This window comes from Mesoplodon bidens (genome assembly GCF_964165515.1).
Source record: "Mesoplodon bidens genome assembly, chromosome: 3".
NCBI classification, from domain to species: domain Eukaryota; kingdom Metazoa; phylum Chordata; class Mammalia; order Artiodactyla; family Ziphiidae; genus Mesoplodon; species Mesoplodon bidens.
Genome location: NC_138178.1, coordinates 135874086 through 135891697, shown reverse-complemented (window position 1 = coordinate 135891697; position 17612 = coordinate 135874086). Strand labels below are relative to the sequence as shown.

At 44.1% G+C, this 17612-nt stretch overlaps 1 protein-coding gene across 2 annotated transcripts; it reads right to left on the bottom strand.

The window, feature by feature from the left end:
• Positions 1 to 6725: 6725 nt before the first annotated feature.
• DACT1 (dishevelled binding antagonist of beta catenin 1) lies at positions 6726 to 17252 on the bottom strand. 2 transcript variants are annotated; one of them, XM_081228612.1, is made up of 4 exons: positions 16806 to 17252; positions 14453 to 14585; positions 13219 to 13374; positions 6726 to 9784 (listed from the first exon to the last, which is right to left on the bottom strand). In XM_081228612.1, exons 1-4 carry the CDS (start codon positions 17148 to 17150, stop codon positions 7884 to 7886), a joined length of 2535 nt encoding a protein of 844 aa, XP_081084738.1. In that variant the 5' UTR covers positions 17151 to 17252; the 3' UTR covers positions 6726 to 7883. The 2 variants fall into 2 exon arrangements, with proteins under 2 accessions (XP_081084738.1, XP_081084739.1); XM_081228613.1 differs by having other exon boundaries at positions 6727 to 9673.
• Positions 17253 to 17612: the final 360 nt, after the last annotated feature.

Here is a 17612-nt window from a genome sequence, read left to right as displayed (position 1 = left end):
CAAGAGAGGCCGCGATACTGAGAGGCCCGCGCGCCGCGATGAAGAGTGGCCCCCGCTCCCCGCAACTAGAGAAAGCCCTCGCAAAGAAACAAAGACGCAACACAGCCAAAATTAATTAATTAATTAATTAATTAATTTTACAAAAAAGAATAGCATAAAAAAAAAGATGACCTACATGTTGAAACTATCAAACAAAGACTTAAAGCAGCTACTATAACTATGCTCCATGAGGAAAACACATTTGAAGTGAATGAACAGATAGAAATTCTCAGTAGAGAAACAGAAAGTATACACACACACACACACACCAAAACAAAAACAAGCAAACAAAAAAAATCCAGCTAGAAATTTTAAGACTGAAAAATATAATATCTGAAATTTTTTTAAAAACTCACTAGATGGGCTCAATAGTAGAACATAGATAGCAAAGGAAAACGAAGATAGAGCAATAGAAGTTATCTAAACTGAATAGAAGAGAGAAAATATTGGAAAAAAGGTTTCCAGATCTTTAGGACAATATCAAAAACTCTAGGATTGCAATTCTACAAATCAATTACTAAAACTAATAAATGAGTTTAGCAGAGTTTAATGTTAATATACAATATCAACTGTATTCTTATATACCACTAGCAGACAACTAGAAAGTAAGATTTTCAAAACTTCTACTTAGAGTATCACCAAAAATCAAAAAATACATAGAATAAATCTAACAAAAAAATGACCAAGACCTTTCCACTAAAAACTATAAAACATTGCCGAAGAAAATTAAAGAATACCTAAATAAATGGAAAGATATGGCATACTCATGGATTGAAAGACTCACTATTTTTAAGATGGCAGTATCTCTATAGTGAACTATACTCCACGTGATACAAATAAAAGCTTCAGCAGGGTTTTGTTTTGTTTTGTTGTTTTGCAGAAATTGATAAGCTGATTCTAAAATTTACATAATAATGCAAAGGATCAAGAATAATCAAAGGAGTTAAGAAGAAGGAGAATGAGAAAGCAAAGTTGGAGGACTTGCCCTGCCCGATTTCAATAATTACTGTAAAGCTACAAAAATCAAGGCAGTTGGTATTGGTGAAGAAATAGGCAAATAGATAAATGAAAAAGAACAGAATCCAGAGGGGCTTCCCTGGTGGTGCAGTGCTGGGGCTTCCCTGGTGGCGCAGTGGTTAAGAATCCGCCTGCCAGTGCAGGGCACATGGGTTCAAGCCCTGGTCCGGGAAGATCCCACATGCCGCAGAGCAACTAAGCCAGTGCACCACAACTACTGAGCCTGCGCTCTACAGCCTGCGAGCCACAACTACTGAGCCTGAGTGCCACAACTACTGAAGCCCACGAGCCACAACTACTGAAGCCCATGCTCCTAGAGCCCATGCTCTGCAACAAGAGAAGCCACTGCAATGAGAAGCTCGCACACTGCAACGAAGAGTAGCTCCCACTCGCCACAACTAGAGAAAGCCTGTGCACAGCAACGAAGACCCAATACAGCCAATAAATAAATAAATAAATAAATAAATTTATTAAAGAAGAGGAATAGAATCCAGAAATATATATATATTTCAATTTTTTTCTTTTTTTTTTTTACAAAGGTGCCAATTCAGAAGTGAAAGTCATTTCGGTGAATAGTGCTAGACCAAATGAATATCTGTTTGGAAAAATTGAACATCTGTCCTTACTTCTCATCATATCCCAAAATTAACTCAAAATAGGTCATTGACCTACATGTAAACCTAAAACCGTAATACTTCTAGAAGCAAGCATAGGAGAAGATCTCTGCAACCTTGGATTAGGCAAAGGTTTCTTAGATGGGACACCAAAATCACAAACTGTAAATGAAAAAATAGAAAACTGGACTTGATCAAAATAAAAAATGCTCGTTCTTCACAAGGCACCATTAAGAAAGTGAAAAGGCAAGCTACAGACTAGGAGAAAATACTCACAATATATACCAGAGGACTTTTACATGAAATTAAAAAAAAAACAAAAAACTCTTACAACGTAATAACAAGAAGCCCAACAACCCATGGACAAACTATGTGAACAGATACTTCACCAAAGAAGATAGACAGATGGCCAATAAGCACATGAAAAATGTTCAACATCATTAGTCATCAAGGAAATTCAAATTAAAAACACAACAGGATACCATTATACATCCATTAAATTGGCTAAAACTAAAAAGACCGAGCATGCCAAATGATAGGGAGGATATGGAGCAACCAAAACTCTCATATGTTACTTGTAAAAATGTAAAATAGTACAACCCGTTTGGAATATATCTTTGCAGTTAAACATACGCCTACCATAAGACCAACGTATTCCATTTACCCAAGGGAAACAAAGACATCTGTCCACACAAAGACCTGTGCGTGAATGTTCTTCACTGTTTTATTTGTAATAGCCCCAAACTGGAAATAACCCAAATGTCCATCAACAAGTAAATGGGATAAACAAATCATTATTTATCTGTACAGAAGAATACAACTCAGCAATAAAAAAGGAATGAACTATTGAGACATGAAGCAACACAGACAAACCTAAAAATCATTATGCAGAATGAAAAATTCAGGCAAAAAAGCACTGTTTACTTCCATTTATATAGAATTCTATAAAATACATAGTAATCTATAGTGACAGAAAGCAGATCAGTGGTTCCCTGGGGAAAGGGGTGGAGGCAGAGATGGAGTACAAAGATCTCAAGGAAAGTTTTGAGAATGATGGAAATGTTCGTTATTATTGATTGTGGTGATTACACAGGTATATAAGTATATCAAAACTGATCCAATTGTGAAGTTCAAGTATGTGCATTTTATCATACTTCAGTTGTACCTCAATAATATTGTACCAAAAATAAGAGGGGGAAAGGAGAATCCAACTTACTGGCAAAGGCAATGGGTAGTGCTATGGTTTCTGTTTCCAGCCTTTTAATGGATAGACAACCTAATCATTTCACTGTAAAACACTTGGAAATGATGGGTAAACTATTAACAAACATCCTCGTTAAGTGTATATTGACTTCACTAGAAATGAACCCAAGTTTGGTCTACCTTTTTGGAGAGTAGAGGGAGAAGTTTCTGGTCCCTAAAGCAAGGCACACAAGGACAAGGACTTGGCTCTCCGAGGGTAGGATTTGGGACTGAGACTTCCCCATATTCCTACAGGCACAGAAGCACTATACCCTCAGTGAAGGGTCGGTCCAAGAAAAAAAAAAATCCACTTCTTGGCCCAGGATGAAATTAAGGAAGCTCTTCCACCTTGGGAAAGGTCTCCTCTGAGAACATGTAACTTCCATGTGGATTTAGGATTTGAATTTATACTACCTCTGTAGTCAGGTAACCTCAAAGCAGAGAAATGAACTTAAAAGTGGTCCAGCCTGGAAATGTCCCTGAGGCATCTGACAGAAAAAAAGACAAAGCTCCTTGGTATGGCAAAAGCCTTAATCAAGCCTCACAGGATTCCCACGATAATACCCCACTGAAGTGGTCTCACAATACAAAATAACAAAATACATGAGAAAAACTAGAAAGGCAATATGTGTGCAAAAGTATAGCACTCAGGTAACACTTTTGTTGCTAAATATTAGAATTTTTCTAAGCAGAGCAAAAAAGTAGCCCCATAAAATCTGGTGGCTTTTTCCTCTGGTGCCTATTTTCCAAGGACATACTTGGAACCCCATTACAAAGAGAGAATTATATTCACAAAATGAAGGAAGCAAGTTACAGAATGATACATATAAACTGAGACTTGGTTTTGAAGAAAAAATATAAAGGTTATATATTTGTGCATATAACAGAGTATGGAAATATATACACCAACGTTACTGAAGAGTAGAATTTGAGGAGGATTGACAGAGAAGAGTGTAAACACCTGTGTATATATCTGATATCTTTTTCTTTTCTGACAGAGTATTTGTAATTTATTTAAATAAAGGAAAATATTTTAAAGAGCCATTTTGTTTGAAACAACAATAGCAGGTATTTTGTCATTGAAAATAATGGACAAAACCCAATTTTCCAAGTGCAGTACAACTGCTAGCTACAGGGAAGTCAAGCAATAGACAGAGGTGGACAAACCCGAAGTTCTTTGAAAAATCCTATTTTTCATGCTTCTCTTCCTTTGGCATTCTGTCACCTAACATGTAATTATTCAGAAGCTGTTTTTCAGGAAGCGTCCCTTTCTGAGAATAATGCTTATTGAGAATAACTTGGACATGATTCAAGAACTGACTGCAGGTCCCAGTTGCCTTACACAATAAACTTTATAACTTGCCGCCAAAGAGATTGGATCACACCATTAGAAAACATGGAGAGATCATCCCCTTGTTTGTGCCTGGCTTAGATTTAATCAGGTAACCAAAGAAATTCTAGTCAAAGAAGAATGACTGCATATAAAAACATATGAATACGAAAAGACTAGCAACTCTACATTTTCAAAAATTGTCTGAGATGTCTTGTTAAAAAAAAGATGTCTTTTTGAAAAAAAAGTCTTATCTTTAAAAGATAAAGATGATACAGTTTTATAGAAGAAATAATTTGCTATAGTTTCAAAGTTAAAAGCCTTCTTAGAGATAAGAGGGATATAAAATATAGGAAAAGAGATCATTTCCAAGACAGAATAAAAAAATGGATAGTTAAGGGATTTTTGTTGCATTGCAGTTTAGCATGTAAAAAAATCATTTTAATGGAGTACATCTCATAATAAATATATGAATTATGAGACTGAGCTGATTCCAGAGTATCCTTTTAATGAAATGTATCCTCCCACTGGCCAAATTTGGGACATGTTGAGCATCAAAAAGAACAATAACCGTAAGTGATTGTAAAGAATCAAATGAATAAAAATCCACGAATCCATCATGATATTTTAAAAAGAGAAAGGGAAAAAAAAACAAGGAAAGCTCTTTTTTGTAGAATGTCAGCTAGTAAAAGAAGAAAAGATACTTAGAAAACCATTTTGCATCCCCAAGGCAATAACTGATTCAGGCAAGGATCAGCAAAGTAAACTAAAACCAGTAAGTGGAAGGTTATGAAGAACAGGATATCCACACACACTACCAAAGAGTCACCCACAAACACTAACCATTTGCAAAGAGGAAAAACAAAACCTTTATAGTGGAGAAAATTCTGCTCACCGACTTGACTCTTAAGGGATCACTCTTAAATTCAGTAATAGTAGGGCAACCTGATATTCTGTTTCTTGATGTGAAGCAATAAAATACACAAGATCACTAGTGAAACCTTCTTGCCAGGAAGGTTTAACCTGAATCCAATCAAGCCTTCACAGTTTACAGGAAATAGAGGGACTAGAAGATGTTAGAAGACAACATAAAGAAGCAACCAAATTCAGAATGTGGGCCCTTCTACAAGACAACTGCTCTGACTTTAAAAACCCAATGTCATTTGAAAAAAATATGGAGAGGCTATCCCAGACTTAAAAGACTAGGGATCTATAACCAAATGCAACGTATAACATTGACTGAGGGAGGGGATATGGGAACATATGTATATGTATAACTGATTAAATTTGTTATAAAGCAAAAAATAAAAAAAAAAAACATTGACTGAATCCTGGTTGGGAGGAGCAGGGAAGCTGCTACTAAAAAATTCTTGAAACAAATTGGGAAATTTGAATAGAGATTAAATTTTTGATAATAAGAATTATTGTCAATTTTCCTTAAGTGTGATCATGGTGTTGTGATTATATAGGAGAATCTCCTTGTTCTTCGGAAATACATAAATTTTTAGAGATGAAATATCATGATGACTGAAATTTACTTTAAAATAATGTAGTAGGGCTTCCCTGGTGGCGCAGTGGTTGAGAGTCCGCCTGCCGATGCAGGGGACACGGGTTCGTGCCCCGGTCCGGGAAGATCCCACATGCCGCGGAGCGGCTGGGCCCGTGAGCCATGGCCGCTGAGCCTGCGCGTCCGGAGCCTGTGCTCCGCAACGGGAGAGGCCACAACAGTGAGAGGCCCGCGTACCGCAAAAAAAAAAAAATAATAATAATAATGTAGTAGCGTGGTGGGGAGAGGGGGGATTGCCAAAATCTGTCCTTGACCCACAAAACCAGCAATATGGTTTAATCTAATATATATCAATACATAAAGAGTGTTAAAGCAAGCATGGCAAAATGTTAACTGTTGAATCTAGGTGGTGGCTGTACAGGTGTTTATTGTATTATCCTTTCAACTTTTCCATGTTGAAAAGTTTTCATACTTAGAAGTTGAGGGAGAGAGGGGAAGTCTTCTCAGAAATATTTTCCTTAGAAGAGATCAAATGTACCTTAGGGCTTCCCTGGTGGCGCAGTGGTTGAGAGTCCGCCTGCCGATGCAGGGGACGTGGGTCCGTGCCCCGGCCCGGGAGCATCCCACATGCCGCGGAGCGGCTGGGCCCGTGAGCCATGGCCGCTGAGCCTGCGCGTCCGGAGCCTGTGCTCCGCAACGGGAGAGGCCACAATAGTGAGAGGCCCGCGTACCGCAAAAAAAAAAAAAAAAAAAAAAAATGCACCTTAAATTTTAAAGAAGCACCTTAACCATTCTAAAGAAGTAGCTTGCTTTTCCTCATTTGTTTATTCACCATCCATTCCAATACTCCTAAAATCTGCCTTAATTATTATTGCAAATAATATTCTAATGCTAGAATAGGCCTAATATAAATCCCACAATAATCAGCACAAGATTTATAGGTGTAAACATCTGGTTTTATACCCAAATAACAAACTTAACAGCAGTAAAACAAATCGTTTATTACAGCATATAATGCGTTATATTAAATTTACACAAAGATATATAAAAACACATACTGTTTATATCATACAGTCATTTAACATCAACAGGAATATCAAAACAAATACTACTCATGCACAAAACATGCATATACTGATATAAAAAAAGGAATTTTACACAATACTGTTTACCAAAAAAAAAATTTTTTTTTTTTAAAAAGCCCTTCCAAACAGGGTCAGTGGTCCAATCTGGACTGGATTGCACTAATACGTTTGGGCTAATGCTTAGGTGGCACAGTGCTCCGGGAGCAGTTCTGAGCTTGGAGTCGTACCCAAGGGTTATTTCACTAGGAGTGAATTTCTCTGTACCCGATGACCAAAATGTTATCCCAAAGGCAAGACTCCAAGGGAGGAATGGTTGGATCTGCTGCAAATTACGGAGGAGGAGAAAGGCATCAATGTTGGGTAAATGGCCCTAGAAGGGGTTACTGTAACCAGGGCCTAGGCACCAAGTGCGGCAAAGGTTTTAGTGAATCCTTTTAAGGTATTACCAGCCTCCCTATCCAGGTCAGCTCTCTGGATGTAGGGTCTGGTCTTCAAGTTCTGGGTCCAGTAAACCAAAGAGTTCTGAGGAGAATACAGAATAGGGATACATCCGAGAAAAGAAGAGTATATAAAAAACTACAGAAAACCATGACTGCCCCTTGTATCTACCTCACACAATTGTATGTGATACCCCCAACAGGAAAACCCTCATGGAGACGCTGCCCTAAAGAACCAAAGAAGCAAATGTATGTCCTAAAATTCCATCCACCTGACCTCCAGATCAAACGGTCTCATCCCATTAACACTTGAACATCAAAACCTGTGCCTTCACAGATGCTCACAAAACGTCAAATAAAAACCATCTGATACCACAAAAATCACTATCACCACCATTAGAAACTCAATATTCACTTCTAACCAACAAAGACATTCTTTACCTTCCACTAAAGGCACTAGTGTCCATACTTGACGAAGATGAGACATAATTCACCTCGGTTTTATCTAAACCAAAGGAAAGCATTTCATGGGATTATTACACACAAAACAGTAAGACGCCGCCGTTTCTTCGGGAACTAGAAAAACCCCACTTTCTACACCAAGGACGTTACTCAAACGGTCGTCATCAGTTTCAAAGAGCCAGACCGAAAGCGCAGGATTTTCTTCTTGAGGTTGTGTGAAGCCTTAATTTTGACGAAGGTTTTGGTGGGGTTGTGGCGAAGGTCCGGGGCCGGGACCGGCTGCAGAGGGAGAGTCTGGACAAACTGGGACCAAATCAAGCCTCCGCTCTCCTCGGAGTCGCTGGTGCTGGTGCTGTCGCCCACGAACTCGCCCTCGCTCACACTGGACTCGCTGTCGCCGAAGCAGTTCGTGGTGTAGTTGCTGCGCTCGTCCTCGCTGGTGTCCAGCACGGTGGAGTGGAACAGGGACTCGCACTCGGCCGAGTACTCGGAGTCGCTGGCCGCGTAGGCGTAGGGGCTGGCGTAGGGCAGCGGCCCGGCCGCGAACAGCCCCGCGGGCTCCCGGCGGCCCCGCCGCGCGCGTCGCAGGGCCTCCTCGTAGGACACCTCGGCAGCCGACCTCCACCGCCGCGAGTCCGTGCGCTTGTGCTTGGGCTTGGCCACCACCGCCTCCCGGCCGTGGCCGTGGCCATGCCCGCGGCTCCCGGCCCGGTGGCCCGCCCCCAGCGGCCGGCTGGGCGGCCCGGCGTCCGGCTGGCCGCCCCCGCCCCGCCGACCCTTGGCCGGGGCTCTCCGGAGTTTCTTATTTGTATCCGCGTCATCGGGGAACCGACACTTCTTGCCGGCCGCCCGGCCTTTCTCCCTCACGGCGGGCAGCGCGCTCTCCGGCCCGTGGACGGCCGGGGCCCGGGGCTTCAGGGCGGAGCCCCTCGGGGCGACCGCAGGCCGCGTACCCCGGGGCGGCCTGACGCTGGGCGGCTGCGCCAGGACCAGCGGCGCCTTCCCCAGAGGCCCTTCCTCCAGGCTCTGAGAAGAAGAGCCCTCGCTTCTGAAATCCAGGGCAGGCCGCTCTTCCACCGGGAAAGCGGGAGACAGCAGAGCCGAAGCGGCGGGAGGGGGCGCCGCCGTAGGGAGAGCCGGCGGGCTGTTTTTCTGTGGCACCTTTTTCAGTGGCTGGACCACCTTGTTCTCTTGCAGCGAGGCGGGGACCCTCCCAGGGCTGTCTTTTGGGGAGGCAGCTGGGATCTGCCCGCTTTCCTTAGGAGACTCCCCTGCCCCAGCAGGGGGACATCTAGCAAGTTCCTGGGAGGCTGGCTTGGCATTTTTGGGCAGATGCTTACCTGGAAGTTCAGTGGCAGCGCCTGGGGAGATGCCCTCAGGCGCGGGCAACCTCTTGCTTTCCAGTGGTTCTGGCTTTGATTCTTTTGACCACTGTTTCAGTGGGGACAACGTCCCATTGTCCAAAGAGGGGATCCCGCCAGAGGGCAGAGGCACCTGTTTAGAATTCTTAAGGTTCCCACCATTGCCCTGTGAGACGGCCGCAGTCACTCTGACACAAACGCTCCCATTCCTCAGAAGCCCCTTGGTGGGGTCAGCGTTCACACTGGTTCTCGGCTTGTTGGTCCTTACAGGGTGCGTTTTTTTCTGGACCAGGCTCAGAATGTAACCATCCATTTTCTTACTCGATGAAGGATGGGGAGCAGACCACAAACTGCTTGGAGAGGGTAAGGAAGTGTCCGTCTTGACGGCATCCAGCTCAGATCCAACACAAATGTCGTTGGCATGGCTACCGAGCCTCTCGTCTTCCCTCAGGGGATTGCCGGTCAGGCAGAGGAGAAACATTGGGCTCTGCACGGCCACAGCATGAAGCGGACTGGGGTAGCGATACACATCATTCCCGTTTTTAGACACCAGATCACACTGGTACTTGGGATTCACATCTGCAATGACACCAAGGGAATTAGACTGTGATGTGGAGGGGGAATGGCCAACTGCCCCTGAGGCCTGGTCTTCACAGTGGCCTTCTTTATATTCCAACCATCCTATGAGATCTGAAAAACATTTAAAGGTACACTCTGAAGAAATGAATTGGTCAGCACCATCTCGACTCTGGCCAGTTTCTACGAAGACAAATTCATGGCTAGAGGGAGAATGCCAAAGAATCAACAAATACTCCACAAGCTATTCTACTATTTCACATACAGTTCACACTACTGGGTGACGGAAAAAATAATTAACAAAGGAATTTTTAACAAGCTATAACTGTGAAGGAAAAATATTCAGTCATTAAAAATGCTTTCAGGGGCTTCCCCAGTGGCACAGTGGTTGAGAATCCACCTGCCAATGCAGGGGACACGGGTTCGATCCCTGGTCCGGGAAGATCCCACATGCTGCGGAGCAGCTAAGCTCGTGTGCCACAACTACTGAGCCTGTGCTCCAGAGCCCATGAGCCACAGCTACTGAGCCAGCGTGCCGCAACTACTGAAGCCTGCGCGCCTAGAGCCCATGCTCCACAATGAGGGAAGCCACTGCAATGAGAAGCCCACACACCACAACGAAGAGTAGCCCCTGCTCGCCACAACTAGAGAAAGCCCACGTGCAGCAACGAAGACCCAACACAGCCAAAAAAAAAAAAGAAATGCTTTCAGGGCTTCCCTGGTGGTGCAGTGGTTGAGAGTGCACCTGCCAATGCAGGGGACACGGGTTCGTGCCCCGGTCCGGGAAGATCCCACATGCCGCGGAGCGGCTGGGCCCGTGAGCCATGGCCGCTGAGCCTGCGCTCCGCAGCAGGACAGGCCACAACAGTGAGAGGCCCGCATACCGCAAAAAAGAAAAAAATGCTTTCAAACTATTGAATAATATGGGGAAAACACCTTAAAGCGGAGAGAAAATCATAATAACAGACTATTGATTACAGTTTTATTAAGACTGGATATATTCAAAGAAAAAAGTCTGAAATGAAGCACGCCAAGATGCTAATAGAGCACTAGCATCTCAATGTGGTGGGAAAGCAAGTAATGTTTGCTTTCTTCTTTATTTTCTATTTTTTAAATTTTCAGTAAATACGTACTGCATTATTACTGGAAAAATAAATGTTTTTTGAGTCGTTCTTTCTCTAGGCCACTCTCCCTTCTGTGTTCTATTCCTGGTTTCCCTTTAAAATACTTCAGATAAACTATACTCTCTATGTGCTTCCTCCTCATTTTTAATTTTTTTTTTAGACCTAATTATTATTTTTTATTTTTTTATTTTTTGCTTTATAACAAATTTAATCAGTTATACATATACATATGTTCCCATATCCCCTCCCTTTTGCGTCTCCCTCCCACCCTCCCTATCCCACCCTAGACCTAATTATTAATGACATGTGTTCTAGTATAACTGTCAATTGAAAGGTCAGGGTAGCTAATCAAATTTCAATAGACACTAATTAAATTTAAATAATAATCACCCTATGTTTTCAATAGTGACACTAAAAAATAAAGTACAATATTTTAGGAGGGAATTCTTGATGATGTTTTAAAAGGCTGAGTAGTAGTATTAATGAATAAATTTCCCACATCTCAAAAATGTAGATGCCAAAATACAATGACATCAAGCTTTCTTGCTTAATTAAATGATTTTGCTCTCGTCTTGGCATACATTATAAATATCAAATCCCCTGAACGACCTTTAGTTAGAGAAAATCAAAGTTTTTGTCACTATTTAATTTGTTGTCCATTATAATTATATTTATTCACTCAAATATTGAAAACCCACTACATGCTAGGTTCTATGTTAATTGTTAATTTAAGGGAAAGCTCCATGAATTCCAATGATAATTAGCAGTTGGGTGGGGGCGGGGAAGGGGGGAATACAGTCTAGACCCAGAAATGATATGATTCATTTGTAAACAAAAGATTATTGTAAAATAAAAGTGCCATGTCCCCAATCCCACCTCCACTGCCAATAAATAGTTTGTTTTAAGAAGGGGAAACCTCTCTAGCTAATATCCTTGCCCACCCCTCCTCACTACCCCAAGGCCTATCCTTGTCTTACTTTAAGCCACATTCACCTACACATCTTTCATCTCTTTTTCCTCCATAAAGTTAAGGAACAAGACAGGCATCCCAGCCGGCAAGGGCCAGCCCAACTGTCTCAATTATGTAAAGACGTGGCATTTGGGATAGCAGGAGTCTGTCTTTAAGGAAAACCTATACCAAAGTACCTTTAATAGGTTTATAAAATTTCCCTCTGAAGCCAGATCTGCAGAGTGAAAGGGAGCAATTACCAATGAACTTGAGGCCCAGTTACTCTAGATAACACAGATTTGTGCTTCGCCAAACATTTGCTGCTAACAACACACACTGTACAAAGACATCAGCCAATTAGCAGCCTCAGTTGTTTAGTGTTATGTTTGCATTGCCTGGACCTCAGAAATTCAACCTTTTACCCAAGTGGACAACACATACAAACCAAGGGTGCAGTGACTTGTGCCAGGACCCACAGCTCCTCTAACTTCCATATTTTCTCTGATCTTCTGAGGAATCGTACTAAAGCATAACTGAGGAAGGTGTCCCGAGTTTCAGCAACAACTCTGCCATTCAGCAAATGAGAAGCCTCTGACAAAGGCATATAAAACCAAATTCCTCCTCTGTTCGTCGAGAAGGTTGAACACAACAATTTCTGGATTCCCTCAGTGTGGTGGAAAAACATGGACCTGGCAGATAGTCCTAAGCTTGAACCCTGCCTCTGTCACTTACTCTCTATATAACCTTAAGCAACTTACCTAACCTAACCTCAGCAGGCCCCATTTTTCTGATACATAAAATGGAGCTAACAACACCTGTGCCCTGCAGAACTCTCGGGAGGATTCAAAGCACATAAACGTATGCAGAGCACACAGCAGTGTGTGACACATAGTGGAAATGCAGAAACTCTTCCTGTATCAACAATGGCATGATTCTCTCTAGAGGTCACTGCAAGAATAGCCCAAAATGGGCAACATGGTCTAGGGGATCTCCCCCTATCCACCTGCTAAAAGAAGAGAGCTGCCATCATGCAAGGCATTCTGGAGAACAAGGAGGGGCCACTGCTACCAGAAGTGCCAAGCAGCTCTTAGCCAGGCTGACAGATATATTTAACTTAATGTAAGCTTTAGCTTTAAATGATTAATAGAAGAAGAAAACAGATCCAACGTAATTTTGAAAAGAAAATGCAAACAACTGGACAGCAAAAGCTCAAAAAACAGAGCTCAAGAACTATAATATTGGGACAGGATTTCTAAAAATAAGTTATCTTGCTATCATCAGAATATAAAGCCAGGTGATACCCAAAGAGGACTGGAATTGTGGTGATCTTGATTCTAGATGCAACTATGGCACTAAAGGCAGAAAGCTGATGAAATTCTCTGAGCCTTTGTTTTTCATCAGTAGAAGCTAGACAACCTTTAAAGACCTTTGACCCCTTCCAATTAAAAATGTCTATCAATTGTAAAAAGTCTTACCTGCAGATTTGGGGCAACCATCTGAGATAGTCAAGGTTGCCTCCAAGGGGCTGCAGAAACAGGTGCTGGAATGACAGCTGGATAAACACTCACTAAAGACGGAGTTCGAGGAATTGGAAAGGGATCCCGAAGCCCCATCACTCAGTTCATAAAACCCTACAAATAAAAAACACCATTTGGGATTAAGATCATACCAAGCAATAACACACATTTGTGCCTAAAAGGAAATGGGGTAATCATGTAGAAAAGGTAGGAAAAGGAGAATATGAGAGGGAGGGGCACCAATTTTGGTTCACAAGATTTAGTGTCCTGACTTTATGGTTTCATTTCCAGCAATCTTTGGAAAAAGGCAAAAAGCTCATAACTATGGGTATGTTTCAAAGCTAAGAGTACCCTCACTCTCAAACTGACCTAGACCCCACCTTTAAAGATGTGCAAGGAAAGAGACTTAGATCTATCAAACTTCAACTTTTTCATGGACATTTCAGAAAGAATAACTTGAAGAGAAAAACAAATCTATTTAAGTAGCCAAATGGTTTAAAAGAAAAAAAGAACAAACTTTTGAAGTGGTCTCAGGAAGCTGAAGTGTGACTAATTTTCTAGCCCAGTTCTGACTTTCTCAAGTTTCAAAGGAGGAGCACTCTTCCAGAAATCTGAATAGAAGCTTTTATTTTTAAACTCAGGAGACTTCAGTCAGATCAATCTCATTATTATAAAATTTCGTTGTCTAACAAACTTATCTACAAAACAGAAACAGCCTCACAGACATAGAGAACAGACTTGTGGTTGCCAAGGGGGAGGGGAGTGGGGGAGGGATGGATTGGGAATTTGGGATTAGCAAATGCTAATTCTACAGAGAATGGATAAACAATAAGGTCCTACTGGGAACTATAGCACAGGGAACTATATTCAATATCCTGTGATAAACCATAATGGAAAAGAATATGAAAAAGAATGTATATATACATATAACTGAATCACTTTGCTGTACAGTAGAAATTAACACGACATTGTAAATCAACTATAGTTTAACAAAACAAATTTTTTAAAAAAATTTGTTTTCTGATTTTGTTTCCCTCTTATGCAACGGAATGGCAGACTTCTCTTGTTTTGTTTTATTCTCTCCGCACTGGAAACGAACTCCACTGCCATTTGCAGGTCTGGGAACGCTAAGCACAGGGGGCCAAAGCAGAACTCATGACCGCAGAATTCCTCCTTGTACTCCCACACTCACCTGAGCTGGGGCGGCTGTCTGTCTCCAGGTGCTCCTCAGATGTCTTTTCCACATCCAGTCTCAGGTCACTTATCTGCTTGTCGAGTTCCTGCAACTGGTTCAACAAACCAGCATCTCTTCTCCTCAAACAATTCTGATTAGGAAGAAAGGGAGAAAGGAAAACAAACAAATTTTGGTGACAGAGAACCAGAAAGTCTGGCTCTAAGTATTCAAATTACCATCTGAAGAGTTCCCTACATCTTCCAAAACCAAAATTTTTACTGGATGACCTGAAATAAAGAAAAACTTCAAGAATATGTCCTACGTTGAATTCCACTTTCTCACATTTTGTGGTGATATAGTTTCTTCATAAAAACATGACTTGCTTTTAGTTTCAACTAATATATATATATATATATATATATATATATATATATATATATATATATATATATAAACTTACTTTTTATAGGTAGTATGAGAAAAACCCACTGAGATTTTTCAAAAACCCTCTGTGTACAGCCAGTTTTTTACAGAACAGTACTTCACTGTAGACTCTTTAATTTGTCAGAGTATAACAGATTTCCTACAATACACTATAATCTTACTTAGGTGAGATTTTCTGGCCAAATGTCCTGCAGAGTTTTGTTTTCTATTAGTTGCTTTGTGGGGTTTAATCAGTCTTAGGGTCTTTGAAAGTGAGAAACTAATACTAATAGCCAGTGCCAAGTATAATGTGAGCTGGCAGAATCCAAAACCCTCAAGGGAAGGTCCATCAAGATTTGAACTCAGCTCGGGTTTCCAAAGGTGACAGACCGTAGTGCTAACTCACACCGCCACCTAGTGCTTCCTATTGCTGGGGAAGCAAAAAAACAAAACTCAAAAGGCATCTGGTTCAAATCACAAATGCCAAGTCTACAAATGAAAACAGTACCACAAACACTGAGTGGACGGGAATTCTCCTGACGTGCTGCCTTGCTCCCCTCCAGGGGTCAACAGGAATGCGCCACTCACAGTTGTGAGATTCAGGAAGACAAGAAGGTGCTATTGTATAAGACAATGCACACAATGTCAATGACAGGCATAACCAGCAAGAATTGGCTCAAATCAGCGTCTGCTACTAAAAAACACAGCAAAATGCCAAAACAGAGGTATTGCACAAACCACCATACACATATTGTGCATCCTTACAAAACAGATGCTTATGAATCTACCCCTCCTGTCTGTTCTTTGACTTAAAACGCTTGGAGACATAACATGCTTGTTTGTTAGAATGAGTTCAGAAAAAAATGAACCAAACAAGTCAAATCACTTTGATGCTCAAAAAAGAGACAAATTATCTGAAAAGAGATAATACAAGAAAACACTTGACAAATAACCACACAGCATCACTGTTGGTAATCGTAGTAGGGACATTATCTAGCGTGCGTCTAGTTTCAGATAGTATCACATGGTCAGATAAGGATTTTTTTTTCTCCTGTTTTCAAAACTACATTTTTGAGGTCACCGAAACAAAGCTGCCGCCATTACTCTGAGGCTGGGTCAAAAGCTGTTCATCAATACATTAAGCGCCGAAGTTCTTTTTCTTCCCCATTAATGAAGACGGCAGAGAATGTCTGAGACGCTGACACAAATCCAATGATAAATGCTCCCTGAGAGCAGGTTTTTCTCTTCGCCCACCTCCACCTCAAGTCACAGCGAGCAGTACATATAAAATATGAGGGGAGGGGGCACTTTCTCCAGCCAAATTTCCATCATTTGCATCGGTTTTAGCCGCCTTATACAAAAGGGCTTCTATTAAATTAAGCAGCAGCCCCGGCAAAAGCTGGCAGGCTGGGGAAAGCCTTGGGAGGGGCAGGTTCCCCGCGGCCGCTTCCGAGTAATCGTGAAATTCGGCATTGGACAGTCAACCGCGCCACAAGCCCCCTCCTCGGCTTTTGTCCCCTCTCGGCGGGAGGACATGAAGCCAAGAAGCTCCCCAAAGAAATGCTATTTTAAATGAGGCTTTGCAAACCCTCGGGGAGAGGGCACGCTTTCGTCTAACTGGAGAGTTTGAAGGTAACAACCAGGAGACTCCAAGAATTCCAAAGGCAAAGCAGGAGGGGAGAGAGGCCACCCCCGCCCGGCCGTCCGCGCGGGGTTGCCAGCCCCTTACCTGACACAAAGCGGGCACACGCCGGGATCGCGTGGGCGTCGGCAGCCCACACGCCGCGGGCGCCCTCGGGAACCCAGGTCGGGGGGGCACCGGGCGGGGGTCCCGGGAAGCCAAAGGATTTCCCCAGTCAGAGGCACCCCAGCGCCCACCGCAGGCCACCTGCCCGACCCCCGGCCCGTCTGCAGGGACAGCCGTGCCCCACCTCCGGGCACGACCTACCAATTGCTTCCTCAGCAGCAAGATGTTCTCCTCCAAGAACTTCTCCTCCAGGCGGCTGCGCTGCGCCGCCTCCCCCGGCAGCTCCCCGGCGCGGGCTGCAGCTGCCCCCGCGCCCCCAGAGCTGCGCAGGGCGCCCCGGACCAGCAGCTCCTGGCGCTGGCGCAGGTACTCCAGCTCCGCCAGCCCGGCCAGCGTGGCCTCCTGCCGCTCGCGGGTGCGCTGCCGCTCCGTGTCCGCCTCGCCCTTCTCCCGCCAGCGCCCCTCGGGCTCCGCCGTGCGCTGCTCGCCCCGGACCGGCGCCGGCGGCTCCAGCTCCCTCGCCGTCCCGGCCGGACTCGGTTTCATGGCCCCCAACCCTACAGCGCGCACCCGTCCCCGCAGCCGGGCTGCCCGGGCGGAGGAGCGGGCGCTAGGGCTGCGGCCGCGGACTCATGCCTCCCGGCGGCCGGGGCGCGGCGGCAGGGGCGGAGACCCGGAGCGCTCGGAACCCGCGCGCGCGGCCGCTGCCTGCGGCCGTCCGGGAGCGGGCGGCGCCGTCCGCTGTCGCCACGCGTCCCTCGCCGCGGCCCCGCAGCTGATAACGCCCTGCCCGGCGCTACGTCACGCGCGGCGGCCCGGCGAACCCCCGCCCGGCGCCCGCCTCCCCGCGCCGGCCCCTCGGCTGCGAGGCCCGCTCCCCCCCGGCTTCCCCCTCTAGTGTCAGGGGCGCTGCTCGCGCTCGGCGCCGGCCTCCTCCTCGCCGGGCCCTCCCCGCTCCTCCCTCTCTCCTCCCCCGCTCTTCCCGCGGGCCTCCTCGCCCCCTTTTCG